This window comes from Gigantopelta aegis, chromosome 4, assembly GCF_016097555.1.
Source record: "Gigantopelta aegis isolate Gae_Host chromosome 4, Gae_host_genome, whole genome shotgun sequence".
NCBI lineage: Eukaryota > Metazoa > Mollusca > Gastropoda > Neomphalida > Peltospiridae > Gigantopelta > Gigantopelta aegis.
This window is the reverse complement of record NC_054702.1, coordinates 108,399,238-108,411,338: the sequence shown is the minus strand read 5'-3', so window position 1 is coordinate 108,411,338 and position 12,101 is coordinate 108,399,238. Positions and strand designations below refer to the sequence as shown.

Below are 12,101 nucleotides of genomic sequence, written 5' to 3'. Positions count from 1 at the left end.
TTTCAAGCCCTGAAAACGTATTTTTTTTTTATTTTTTTATTGACCCGTATATAGGGCCTACAGGGTTGGGGTGGGGTTGCACACAGGTCTACCAGGTTACCCTCCGCAGTTTCCTACTATCAACCTGTAGCCTTGTAGCCATTTGTGTCAGTTTGTACCAAATGATAGCTATGGATGTTTGGTGTTTCATGTAGTTAATCAAAAACATTGTTTTGAACAACCATTAATGTCTGGTTTCAAAAACACTCCTTTTGTGAGTATATTTTACATTTTTGTATGCCATGTGTAAGTGGCTAGTTAGGTCAGCAATCAAGTTAATGTGCCAAATTGCTGTCTTACCTCGCTGATAATTGTGCAGTCGACCCCCCATCTGTTTTGTTTGGGGTTAGGCGAAAATATTCACATACTTAAAATCAGTTACCTCGCTGATAATTGTGCAGGCCATCTGTTTTGTTTGGTTGAAATATTCTGGTCTTAGCATCCCTTTTTGTGGTCCAGAATTTCAGTATGTCGCTGTTGTTCGAAGCTTGTCTCAGTTATTTGTCTGTCGTTTGATTGATAACTGTGGAATGATGGCTTGTTTCATGGGTAGTGGATAATGCAGCGAACATGCCGGTAATTCTGTATGACCCCCAACACTACTTGACTGGCATGAGCGTGGTAATCCATAATAAAAGCATGTTAATCTCTTTGTCACTATCACAGTCAGTTGGTGTGGGTTTTACAGAGGTAGCAATGGTGGAAATGTGCAACGTTCTTCATTCCTGTGCTAAGCACTGTCTGACAAATAAGACTATTAGCATTAGGATATGCAGTTTTTGTCCACACCAGGCAATGGGGGCGATGTACCTAGTGGTAGAGCACTTGTCTGAGGTGTGACTTGTGAGTGAAAGCGGGATCGAAATAAGCTGTAGTCAACATAACCGATTTGTAGGTATTTCTCAGTCGTAACTGATTCACTTACCACTCTTAGTTTTCAAATTTCAACTGGAAGGTAAAATAGGTTGCCAGTCAGAATGGGTCATACAAAACGCCTGACAAATGGATCATGCTAAAGGATTGTAAGTTATAATTAAATATTTGGTCAGTAAATTTCAGTACATTCAGATGTTTAGTAGGACCCATGATATAAAAGCCCACTATATGTTAATGCAATTAAAATTATATTACTAAGAATTTTTAGCACCATAAGAAATATGTTTGGGTATTATTTGTTACTGTAAGAATTTTGTAAACAACCATGCATTGTGAACAAAATCTTGATTGCGAATGAAGTATTGGTTATGGGAAACCACCAAGATAAAATAGATATGAGACCTGACCTTTCATTCGCAACTTATTTCGAGGATTGTAAAAAGTCATGTTATGTACTGTCCTGTCTTTGGGAGGGTGCATATAAAAGATACCTTTCTATTTTTTTAGTATGAGTGGCCTATATAGCAGTGACTGTCTGTCTGTATGTTTATGTGTCTCTCTTTCTCTCTGTCTCTCTTTCTCTCTGTGTGATTGTGTCTCTTTCTCCGTCTGTGTCTCTATCTCTCTCCGTCTTTCTCTTTCTTTCTTTCTCTTTTTCTGTTACTCTTTCTTTCTCTGTCTGTCTCTCTGTCTGTCTCTCTCTCTCTCTCTCTCTCTCTCTCTCTCTCTCTCTCTCTCTCTCTCTCTCTCTCTCTCTCTCTCTCTCTCTCTCTCTCTCTCTCTCTCTCAAACCAGCCTCGGTGGCATCGTGGTTAGGCCATCGGGTCTACAGGCTGGTAGGTACTGGGTTCGGATCCCAGTTGAGGCATGGGATTTTTAATCCAGATACCGACTCCAAACACTGAGTGAGTGCTCCCAAGGCTCAATGGGTAGGTGTAAACCACTTGCACTGACCAGTGATCCATAACTGGTTCAACAAAAGCCATGGTTTGTGCTATCCTGCCTGTGGGAAGTGCAAATAAAAGATCCCGTGCTGCTAATCGGAAAGAGTAGCCCATGTAGTGGCAACAGCGGGTTTCCTCTCAAAATCTGTGTGGTCCTTAATCATATGTCTGAACGCCATATAACCGTAAATAAAATGTGTTGAGTATGTCGTTAAATAAAACATTTCTCTCTCTCTCTCTCTCTCTCTCTCTCTCTCTCTCTCTCTCTCTCTCTCTCTCTCTCTCTCTCTCTCTCTCTCTCTCTCTCTAATATCCTTTTCTTCCCTTTAATCCACATTGACACACTGTTGTTTTGTTTGTTATCATCCTAGTGACAATGTTTCATGTAAGAGTCGCTATGACCTTGTTTTGAGATGGAAATGCAGCAATGATGTACTCTTGGGTCATGATGGCCCCTGTGGGAGTTACTGCTCTACAATGCAGATCTATAAAAACGTGCATTGATTTCACGATACATATCGACTCCATAGGCTGTGATATGGCCTATCCATGCAGTCTGGGGATCCAACTTTGCATATAAAAGATCTCTTGCTGCCAATCAGTAACAATGTCTATAAAGCAGCACTGGGGTTTCTCCGCTCAAACTAATCCATGAATATCTGTCCTGGCAGGCAACAGTAGTAATAATTTCATTCGTAATTTTTGTTCTAGTTTAATTAAAAACTTAATTTTATTAATGTTGGAGCGAGATATAGCCCAGTGGTAAAGTGCTTGTCTGATTACCAGTCAGTCTGGGATCAATCCCCGTCGGTGGGCCCATTGAGCTATTTCTTATTCCAGTCAGTGCACCACGACTGGTATATCAAAAGGCCGTGGGATGGTGAATATAAAAGATCCCTTGCTACTAATGGAAGAATGTAGTGGGTTTCCTCACTAAAACTACGTCAAAATTACCAAATGGTTGGCATCCAAATGCCAATGATTAATAAATCGATGTGCTCTGCTGGAGTCGTTAAACTAAACAAACTTTTTATTCCATGATATTCTGTTTATTAATTCAGTATTGATTCATATTAACCCATTCATTATACGGTTTCAAAATGTATGCATTTATGGTTTGTGAAATTTTGCCACCTCTATTCATAAAGATTGATCACACTTTATTACTTTAAAGGTATTGCTTTAAGACAGCAGACTGGTATAGATAATTTCATATTTAATCAATTATCCTGGCAACCTTCTTTGAAGATTTTGATTTTCATGGATAACTGTAACATGCTGTCCAATGGGCTGTGTTGTTTTCAAGCCAGATGTGCAGTTACACAGTATGGATTGTAACCAACTTGACGCTTTCTTTAATTGTAGGTTATTGTGGCATACTATTGATTATTTGCACGTGCTGTGGTGCATATAGCATATTATACTGAAATTGTAATATTTAAATGAAAAGTTTTAAAAATAGATTGGATGTGGGGTGTTTTTCTGACTGGTGTTAAAATCTATTTTGATACCTGGTGCACATCTTCGAAAGGTATTTTTTATGCATCACTGGTTTTGATAGATTTTTTGTTTCATGGTGATTGAGTGATAAAAAGAAAAATGTAGATGGTTGCAAATTTGTTTAATTTTTCAGGGGTCATACACCAAGTAATTGAAGTAACCATAGTTTAAAATGTGTTGAGGTGTTATTAAACAAACGATCCTTTCCTTTTCCTTTTAATTTTATGGAGTTTTTGTGAAATAACTGATTATATACATTGATAAGTGCTATTCTGTTGATGGGGTGGTTGGGGTGGGGGTATTATTAAGTGGTGTGTGTGCATGCACATTTGTTTGGTTAAACAGGCACTGAATTTTTCACAGTATTATTTTTCAATTTTAATTAGTCTTACTGATCGAATCTGTTATGTGTATTTAGGCAAGTAGTGTGGATAGTACTACCGGCTGCGATGATTGATGGGCTCACTCTGTGACATGATTTATTGTTAATGTGTCACCTAGATATATATTATAAAAACTGTATTTTTATGTGATTTACACTACAGGAAGTATTCCACTGTGGATATTCACTTTGAAAGGTAGCTAAAGTTAAAGTATTAAGTTAACATATTTAGAAGAAGAATATTCAATTGTTGTAGAAGAGTAACTAAAAACTAAAGTTAAAGTATTGAACTTAACATACTTAGAAGAAAAATATTAAAATGTTGTAGAAGACTTAACACTGGCCGGAATTTTCACACTTGGAGACAGATGGCATGACTTACTTTGTCAATCCTTATTATGGTTTTGAGGCAGAATAGTTAACTTTTTCCTTCATGTTTATATCCCCACGATAATTGTAGAGATGATATTGTAAAATGTTTGTCTGTAAAAGCATTTGTTTTTCGACTGTAAACTGAGTTACAGGTGACTGGTCATTACTGAAGTTAATGCACACAGTGGTACCAATCAATGGATGAAATTCCCTGTTGGATTGTGGTTTGAAGTTCAGGTCAGAGTCATGCTGTAGAGTAATTGTGGGATGTAGCTTCTGTACAGAAGGATGGTATCTATTTTGACAGAGACAAATATATATATATATATATATATATATATATATATATATATGGCTGGATGGAGATTCATATTATTTTGGAAATAATGTGATAATGTTATGAGTGTATCCATTTTCAGATCTCTTATGTTATACATGAACAATGTACCAATACTATGGCAATAAAACTTACACATTCCATGAAGGCAGGTCACCAAAACTGGGGTTTGTGTTTTGCAATACTAAATAGTAAAGATTAAAACTTTAATAATTTTTCGAGAAATACATTATATGAAATCATCCTTTTATTTCTCTATAATTTTTTTTGTATCAGTAAATTTTTCAAGAAAGTTCTCACAACCCCTTTACCACCACACCCACCCATAAATGTTTGTTAAAAGAACCACTAAAAATGTCAGCATGGTTACAACCTTGAAAGTAAGACAACTACTAGATGCATATACTGCAAACAACCTTGTAAAATGTAACAGAGGCTAGACTAGCCATTTCTTAACAAAGAAAATTCAATACTACAGTTGTGCACTTTGGAACATATATCATTGTTGGAACATATATCATTGTTAAAACCAACACCTTAACAAACAACATAATAATAAAGCGTTAAGTAGCCAAGAAGATTTAACTTGAGTGGACAGGTAGCTATTTAGCTGATACAGGATACCTGGATTGTGAATAAAAGAAAAGATAAGTCTTCCTACAATAAGAGGTTTGCTGATTTATAGCTTACATCTAGTAGTTTATATATATATATATATATATATATATATATATATATATATATATATACACATGTATATATATATATATATACATATACATATACATATACATATACATATACATATATATACATTCCTTTGGCACTTGTGATTGCATTGTTAGCATATTTGTTTTGTTTAATGACACCACTTGAACACATTGATTAATTAATCATCGGCTATTGGATGTCAGACGTTTGGTAATTCTAACACATAGTCATCAGAGGAAACCCGCTACATTTTTTCATTAGCAGCAAGGGATCTTTTACATGCACTTTTCCACAGACAGGAAAGCACATACCACAGTCGTTGACCAGTTGTGGTGCATTAGTTGGAATGAGAAAAACACAATCAGTTGAATGGTCATTTTATATATGCACAATGTAGGTTCTCAAAACGAGTGGAATTGTGGAGTAGATCCAGTGACCTAGCTAAAAATAAACGTATTGATCCTCAAAGTCTATCAATAACTACTGCTGGCATAAGAGATAAACTAGCTTTTACAGCTAATATGGCTTGCCTTTGTATGAATATTTGTTTTGTTAAAAAACAATTTCAAGTATAATTTTATTGAAGCATATAAAATAAATCATCAGGTTTGATTTTCTTCCAATTTTCTCTTTAATCCTTAATAATTAATTGATTTATACTGGCTATCATCTCCAATCTGTCACATTAAAAGTTCACTGCTAGTTCTTATAAGGATAGAATGCTTTCTTATATTAAAATATGGCAACAAAACTTCGCTGTCCTCCGATATAAGACACAGGTTTATTAAGGCAGTAGTTTGTATTGTGATTTAGTAACCAATGTTACAGGATGAAGAGATGAGATGACAGATTTAGTATTTTTGTGCCATAGACTTAAAAAAATAGACATCTAAGTATGAATAAGAATTTTGTGCCGTTGCCAATGCAACAGGTTCTGTTGTGTTAATCAACAGGAGGCTACGAAGTACAAAATTGATATATAAAGTTTGAACTTCGCTTGTTTAGTGCATGAAGCAAGCTCCTATTGATTAGCCTGCATGTAGCTGAAGTTCAGAAATTTACTTTGGTGCATTTAGAGATTGCCTTTGATGTCAGGTAGCCGTTTGAAGCTGTTGCCTCGTGACAGCAGGTAATTTTTCATATCGCTAGCGCAAATGAACACCGCACAGGTAAATATTGGCAACAACTGCATGCAGATTGTCATTCCAGTTAATACTTATGTTTAAACTGTGGTAATATTCTGGATGATAAAACATTTAATACTGTTTGGGTTTTTTAAAAGTACATGTACTAATTTTTTAGGTGGGAGGGAGGTTTAACAGGTGATAATATTGCATATGTCAAAAACGTTGGATGAACTAATAGAATGATCAAAACACTATGTAAAATAAAAAATTCATTTTGTGGACAGTTTTGCAGGAAGAATAAAGTTTGTTGTTGAACTTCTAACACCAACTATTAATGCCCAACCTACTGTGGCAAATATGTGATTTCCAAGACACTGGTATATAGTCGTATGTGCAGATACTAGTGGACTGATCTAACTAGTTACACCTGATTGCTTAATTACTTAATTATAAGTAGATACTTCTTCAGAGACCAATGCTGGTCTTCATTTTAGCAGAAACATTGATGGATTTTTTTCTTCAGCATTATAATTTCTAATTGGTTGATAACTTTAGCCTGTTTTCATAAGTTTGTCTTTCTACTTCCTCAGAAACCAATGTTGGTCTTTATTTTAGTGGAAATGATAATGGATTTTTTTTCAGCATTATAACTTCTAATTGGTGGATAACTTTAGCCTGTTTTCCTAAGTTATTGCTTATTGTGTTGTTATTTGTTACTTCCAGGTTCTGCAACAGGAGATTGAGTCACACTCACAGATCGTCTCCGTGGTTATCCAGCTGAGCGAGCAGCTCCAGAATGGTGCCACAGAATCGAGTGATCGCTGCGAGTCTCTGTCTCACGTGGCCAACGGTCTGCAGCGGCGCTGGCACGGCATCTGGTTGCAGTCGCTAGAGTGGCAGTACAAGTTAGAGGAGACTCTTGAAAAGAAGGTATCAAACTTTAATGGGTTATGCAGTCTTGATTTTGTTAACATAACGATTGAGAGTTTTGTTTATTGGCACCTTTACATTGCAGAGCGCTTAATTCACTTTCTTTTTTTCATCCATACATTGGTCCAGAAACACATCTTGTCCAATACATATTGTCTTGGGCTAGCTCTGGGTATGCAGAAAAATTCACCGTATTATCTATAAAACTTTAAAAATTACAAAAAGCCACCATCATTTTCCAAAAACATGTCAATCATTACATAAAATTATTTCTCTAAATTAAAATTGGTATTTGGCTAATTTTGCAAGTATAAGAACTAGTCACCTGTTCACTACATGGTTACTAGTAGTGCATTTAAGTTTCTGTGTTTGGATTTTAAAAAACATTTCATAATGAAAAATATAAAAATTGTACAGTCATTTCATTTGCATCGCTCACACAAATCTCATTTTACTTCATCTAATTTCCATTTGTGCACTAAATTTAGGACATCATCTACATGAACATAACAGGTGATGCAGAACTAAAATGGGTAACCAGATTTTATTTTTGCGATAAATGGGTTACGCAAATCTTCAATTCTCAGAGGTCTGTATTGCAAATTTAAGAACTTTTTGTCATTGTGATCTCATGATAATTCTATTGAACAAACATGCTATAAGTATGACCTCCACATGAAAAGGAATCCTCCATGAGACCACATGGTTATCAGTTTGATTGGGCTTGGCCCTGCTGGCCAGGGTGAGATATGGAATTCCTGTCACTTAAAGCCATCACTGTCGGTGTGAGCCTAATGGAGCTGACCATAGTGACATCTTCATGACATGCATCACAGAACTTTCTTCCTCCGTGATTGAAGAGCAGAAATTACATATACCACTGCTAATGATGAGCCAGCACGATTTTCTTTAACACTGTTGTTATGCTTCCTTGCTATATTCTGTTGCTAATGGTTACTAACCACAAATCATCATGTCAGTTTACTGTTAGTATTTGGAATTAATGGCACACCTGCAATTAGTTAATAGATAAATGTTTTATTTTGCTTGCTGGACATTATTTCTCTCATATGATTTATGTCGGTATCAATTCTTGGTAATATAATTTATTGGTTTGGCTTGAGAAGTTGAAATAATGACTGGCAAAGAGTGAGACATCTTTAATGCGTCATTTATCATCATTGTCCATACAAAAATAACAGTGGGTTGATGTTTTTAAGTATGTCGTTCTAAATGCGAAGTACTGAATGTTAAAAATATCTAGCCAGTTTCCCCCTAAGCAGATTCCTGAAATAATCATGGTTCCCAACATCAAAGTAAGCACAGGTTTTAGTATTAAGGCATTTCTGAAATCATGTCTTTGTTAAATACTAAAATATTATATTAAAAATAGATGCGTTAATTTTATTTAACGATAGTCATTTGATATGTTTTAAGAGGTTAAAAAAAAACCTGTTTATTATAAATGTAAAAATCTGTTAACTCTTAATCTTATCTACATGGATTTTATATTTCAACCAGTGGAGCATAAAAATGTTTCTTACACACCCGTTGGTGAGAATATTGTTAATTATTTTTGATAACACATATGTGTGTTAACAATTTCAAGACATATAATTGGCTGCTCCTACGTGATGACCAGGCCACCAGTGCTATACATCCAATGAAAAAACAGCACAATCGGAATCGATTACACTGTGACATATAGTAAACCTGATAATCATTTGTCTATGACTCATAAATGCAAGGGCTGTAAATAATTTTCAGTAAAAAAAGATGTTGAACTTTGCTTAAAACCAGTTTTTTTGAGGATATGTAAGAAATAGAATAATATATTCATGTCCATTGAATACCATTTATCTTACAACTCGTTTAAAAATATATCAAACTCACTTTTGCTTGTTAGATACCTTTTAAAACAACTTGTTTTGAGACAAATGGCATCTCAACAGCCACTCATGTATTATTCTCTATTTACATTTTTATTTGGCATTTTGTCATTCCCAATAATTACAGAGAAATTAATATTAAGACAAATTTGAATTAATCAATGTGATCAACATTTGGCTCCAAACATTAATTTGTTTCTGTTGTTTAATTGTAAATCATTGAACCTGAGATCCCAGTACAAGCAACTTCGAGCCTTTGATGGTCAAGATATAGACTTTTAAACTGTAGCGTATTGTGGTGTGAATACACATTTTGAATGAAAAACACTTACTAATCATTGATTATTCATGAGCCTTGTTCAGACAGCCTCTAGGTGTCATTGTCAGTCGATGCTCATGGGCTGTAACCAAAATTACATGGCTTTCCTTGCATGGGCGCACACAGAAATTAAAGTCTTTCTCTGGCTTATTTATACAATACCAAACTTATACTCTCATTTCATTATTATTGTATGTAGGCCACCATCATAGCTTTGTTGTGGACAGTGATTCCTGTTACAAAGGAAATGTGATAACCCATATATTAACAACAGCCCTCAAGGCATTTCTTTATTGAATGGGTTATGGGTGGGTTATGTAGGAAATATTCACCCCTGATTTTATGTTTAGACAGCCAGTCATTGTATTAATCATAATAAAAGCATTCCATTGTGAAATATTCTGATAGTGTACAGACACAAAATATTGTTTGTAATGTTACGTTATAATTTTTTCATCATGTTCAAACGTAATCAATTAACAAGGACAGCTGTATTTGACACTGAAGGAAAATCATTGATTTTATAACATCCCTTTATACAAGATAGTTGGATGTTTAATCAAATTTTATTGAAGATTATTTAATCATCCTTGGCTGATTTCATTACTCTAAACTGATTAACCAAACAACTGTTTGAAAAATAATTTGATAAAACTATTTTGTGACGAATTTGTTAATGAAAGTAATATGTTGAAGTTCTGTAAATATGTCTGTCTAAAACTTTTATTGAACCAGTATAATATATGATGATCAGTATAATATATGATGATCAGTATAATGCATGCATATAAAACACATGCAGTATCTCTCACCGATGTTTTGTTTATATCTATTGGGATGGGGCGGGATCTAGCTCAGTCAGTTTAATGGTCGCCTGAGGATCTGTGTAGGGTCAAACCTCAGTGGATCTATTTTCTGGATGTTTTTTTTTTTCCATCCCAATCAGTGCCCCACGACTGGTATATCAACTAATGGAAAAATGTGCAGATTTTTTCTCTAAGAAAAATTACCAAATGTTTGATATCCAATAGCCGATGATTAAGAAATAATTGTGCTCTAGAGATGTTGTTAAACAAAATAAATTTTAATTTTAATATCTATTAGAGTGAGGTGGGAGATACAGAGTTGGTGTCTTTTTTATTGATTTTGTTCTGGGTGGTTGACCCTAATATTTGCTATCAGATATTTCTGGAATAAAACTTTTTTTGTTTAAGTACATTTAAAAGAAAATTGAGATTATTCTATTGTTAAACATAATCCTTAGAACACATGTTAATATCAGAAACATATGTTTAATATCTGAAATGTATGTTAATATTAGTTCTTGATATGCAAAGCAGCAACTTCTAAATAAGGGAAAGTATTTAACCTTACCCCAGTTGAATGGCTGTTTTTATGTCATACCAATATACTGTTCATCAATTATACATCGTTGAAGTTGGAGGTTTCATTTATAATCAGGCAAGATACACTTTAATGTGGTCTTTGACCCACATCCCATATTGAAAGTCTCCAGCACTTGATACGCCCATTTTCCAGTCCAGAATTAACTAGTCAGTTTTAATACTTTCAAGTGACCATTAAATGTGCTTTATGGGTCTTGTGTTGGATTTGACACCATCAGAATACAAAAAGAAGTATTCGCTTTCACATCACTATTAACAGTTCTGTCCGACAGTTGACTCCTTCTCAAAACGGTTGATGAAAAGTATGTACACTTGATTAAATGTGTGACAGAGTTACAATTTTAGCAGACCATTTCATACTGGAATGCCAACCCAATATTTCCCAGTTTTATGGTTGATTGTATGCATGACTACTTCACTAGGCTGGTAATTTTGAATTTCATGTTTGTTTTTGTTCAAAAGAAATTGCACACGTCTGTTTTCTAAAAACCAGCAGGAACTGGATACATTTGTTACACTCACCTCTTCAGTTTATCATAATAATCGGATGACCTGGTAAAATTAATTATTAGACCGTGTAAATTTGTAATTTGTGTGTGCATGTAGCTAAATTTCACAGATAATTCTTAAAAACCCCACTTTATTGACACAAAGAAGTCACTAAAAAAAAAAAAAAAAATTAAAAAAAAAAAAAACCTACCAAATAACCCAACATTTTGTTAGCAATTTAGCATTAAATATAAATGATTAAATACAAACTTTATTTTAACTTGGTTAAATATTGGAAATTTGCCAAATTGTGATGTCATAATTTAGTACAAACAACTTTATTGCTTAGTAGGCTTAAAATTGTCCAATAGAATAGTATGTTACAGTAATATTAAAAAAAATAGCTCCCAGTTATGACTTCTGTGGGTAATAAAATAATCCTTAAAATTTGAGCATAGTCACAAACACATTTTCCTGCAGGCAATAAAGTACTTAAATCACATGAATTCATATTTTTTTATAAGCCTGTAAGGCATTTCAAATAAGGCTGCCAGTGGTCTAGACAAAGCTATGAAGAAAACACTTCTTTGAAGTTTGAAATTTTTAAAACAAATTTTAAAGTAAAAACTTTTGCTTTGAGTTCATAAATTAAGCTTTCATGACAAAGTCAAAGTTAATTTTGTGAGAGGTTAATTAAATAAGTTAATAAAATTCAGTACCAGTAACATACATTTTATGTGTATATTATATAAGATGTATGCATATTTACATGTAAGTTTG

At 34.1% G+C, this 12,101-nt stretch overlaps 1 protein-coding gene across 1 annotated transcript in view; it reads left to right on the top strand.

Annotated features, from left to right (window-relative positions):
- The window catches only part of LOC121371719, a 108,558-nt gene that overhangs the window by 77,550 nt on the left and 18,907 nt on the right, over positions 1–12,101 (top strand). Inside the window, exon 6 of the mRNA XM_041497816.1 lies at positions 7,012–7,218. Within this exon, the coding sequence (XP_041353750.1) occupies positions 7,012–7,218 (207 nt within the window). The remainder of the gene's footprint in view (positions 1–7,011; positions 7,219–12,101) is intronic.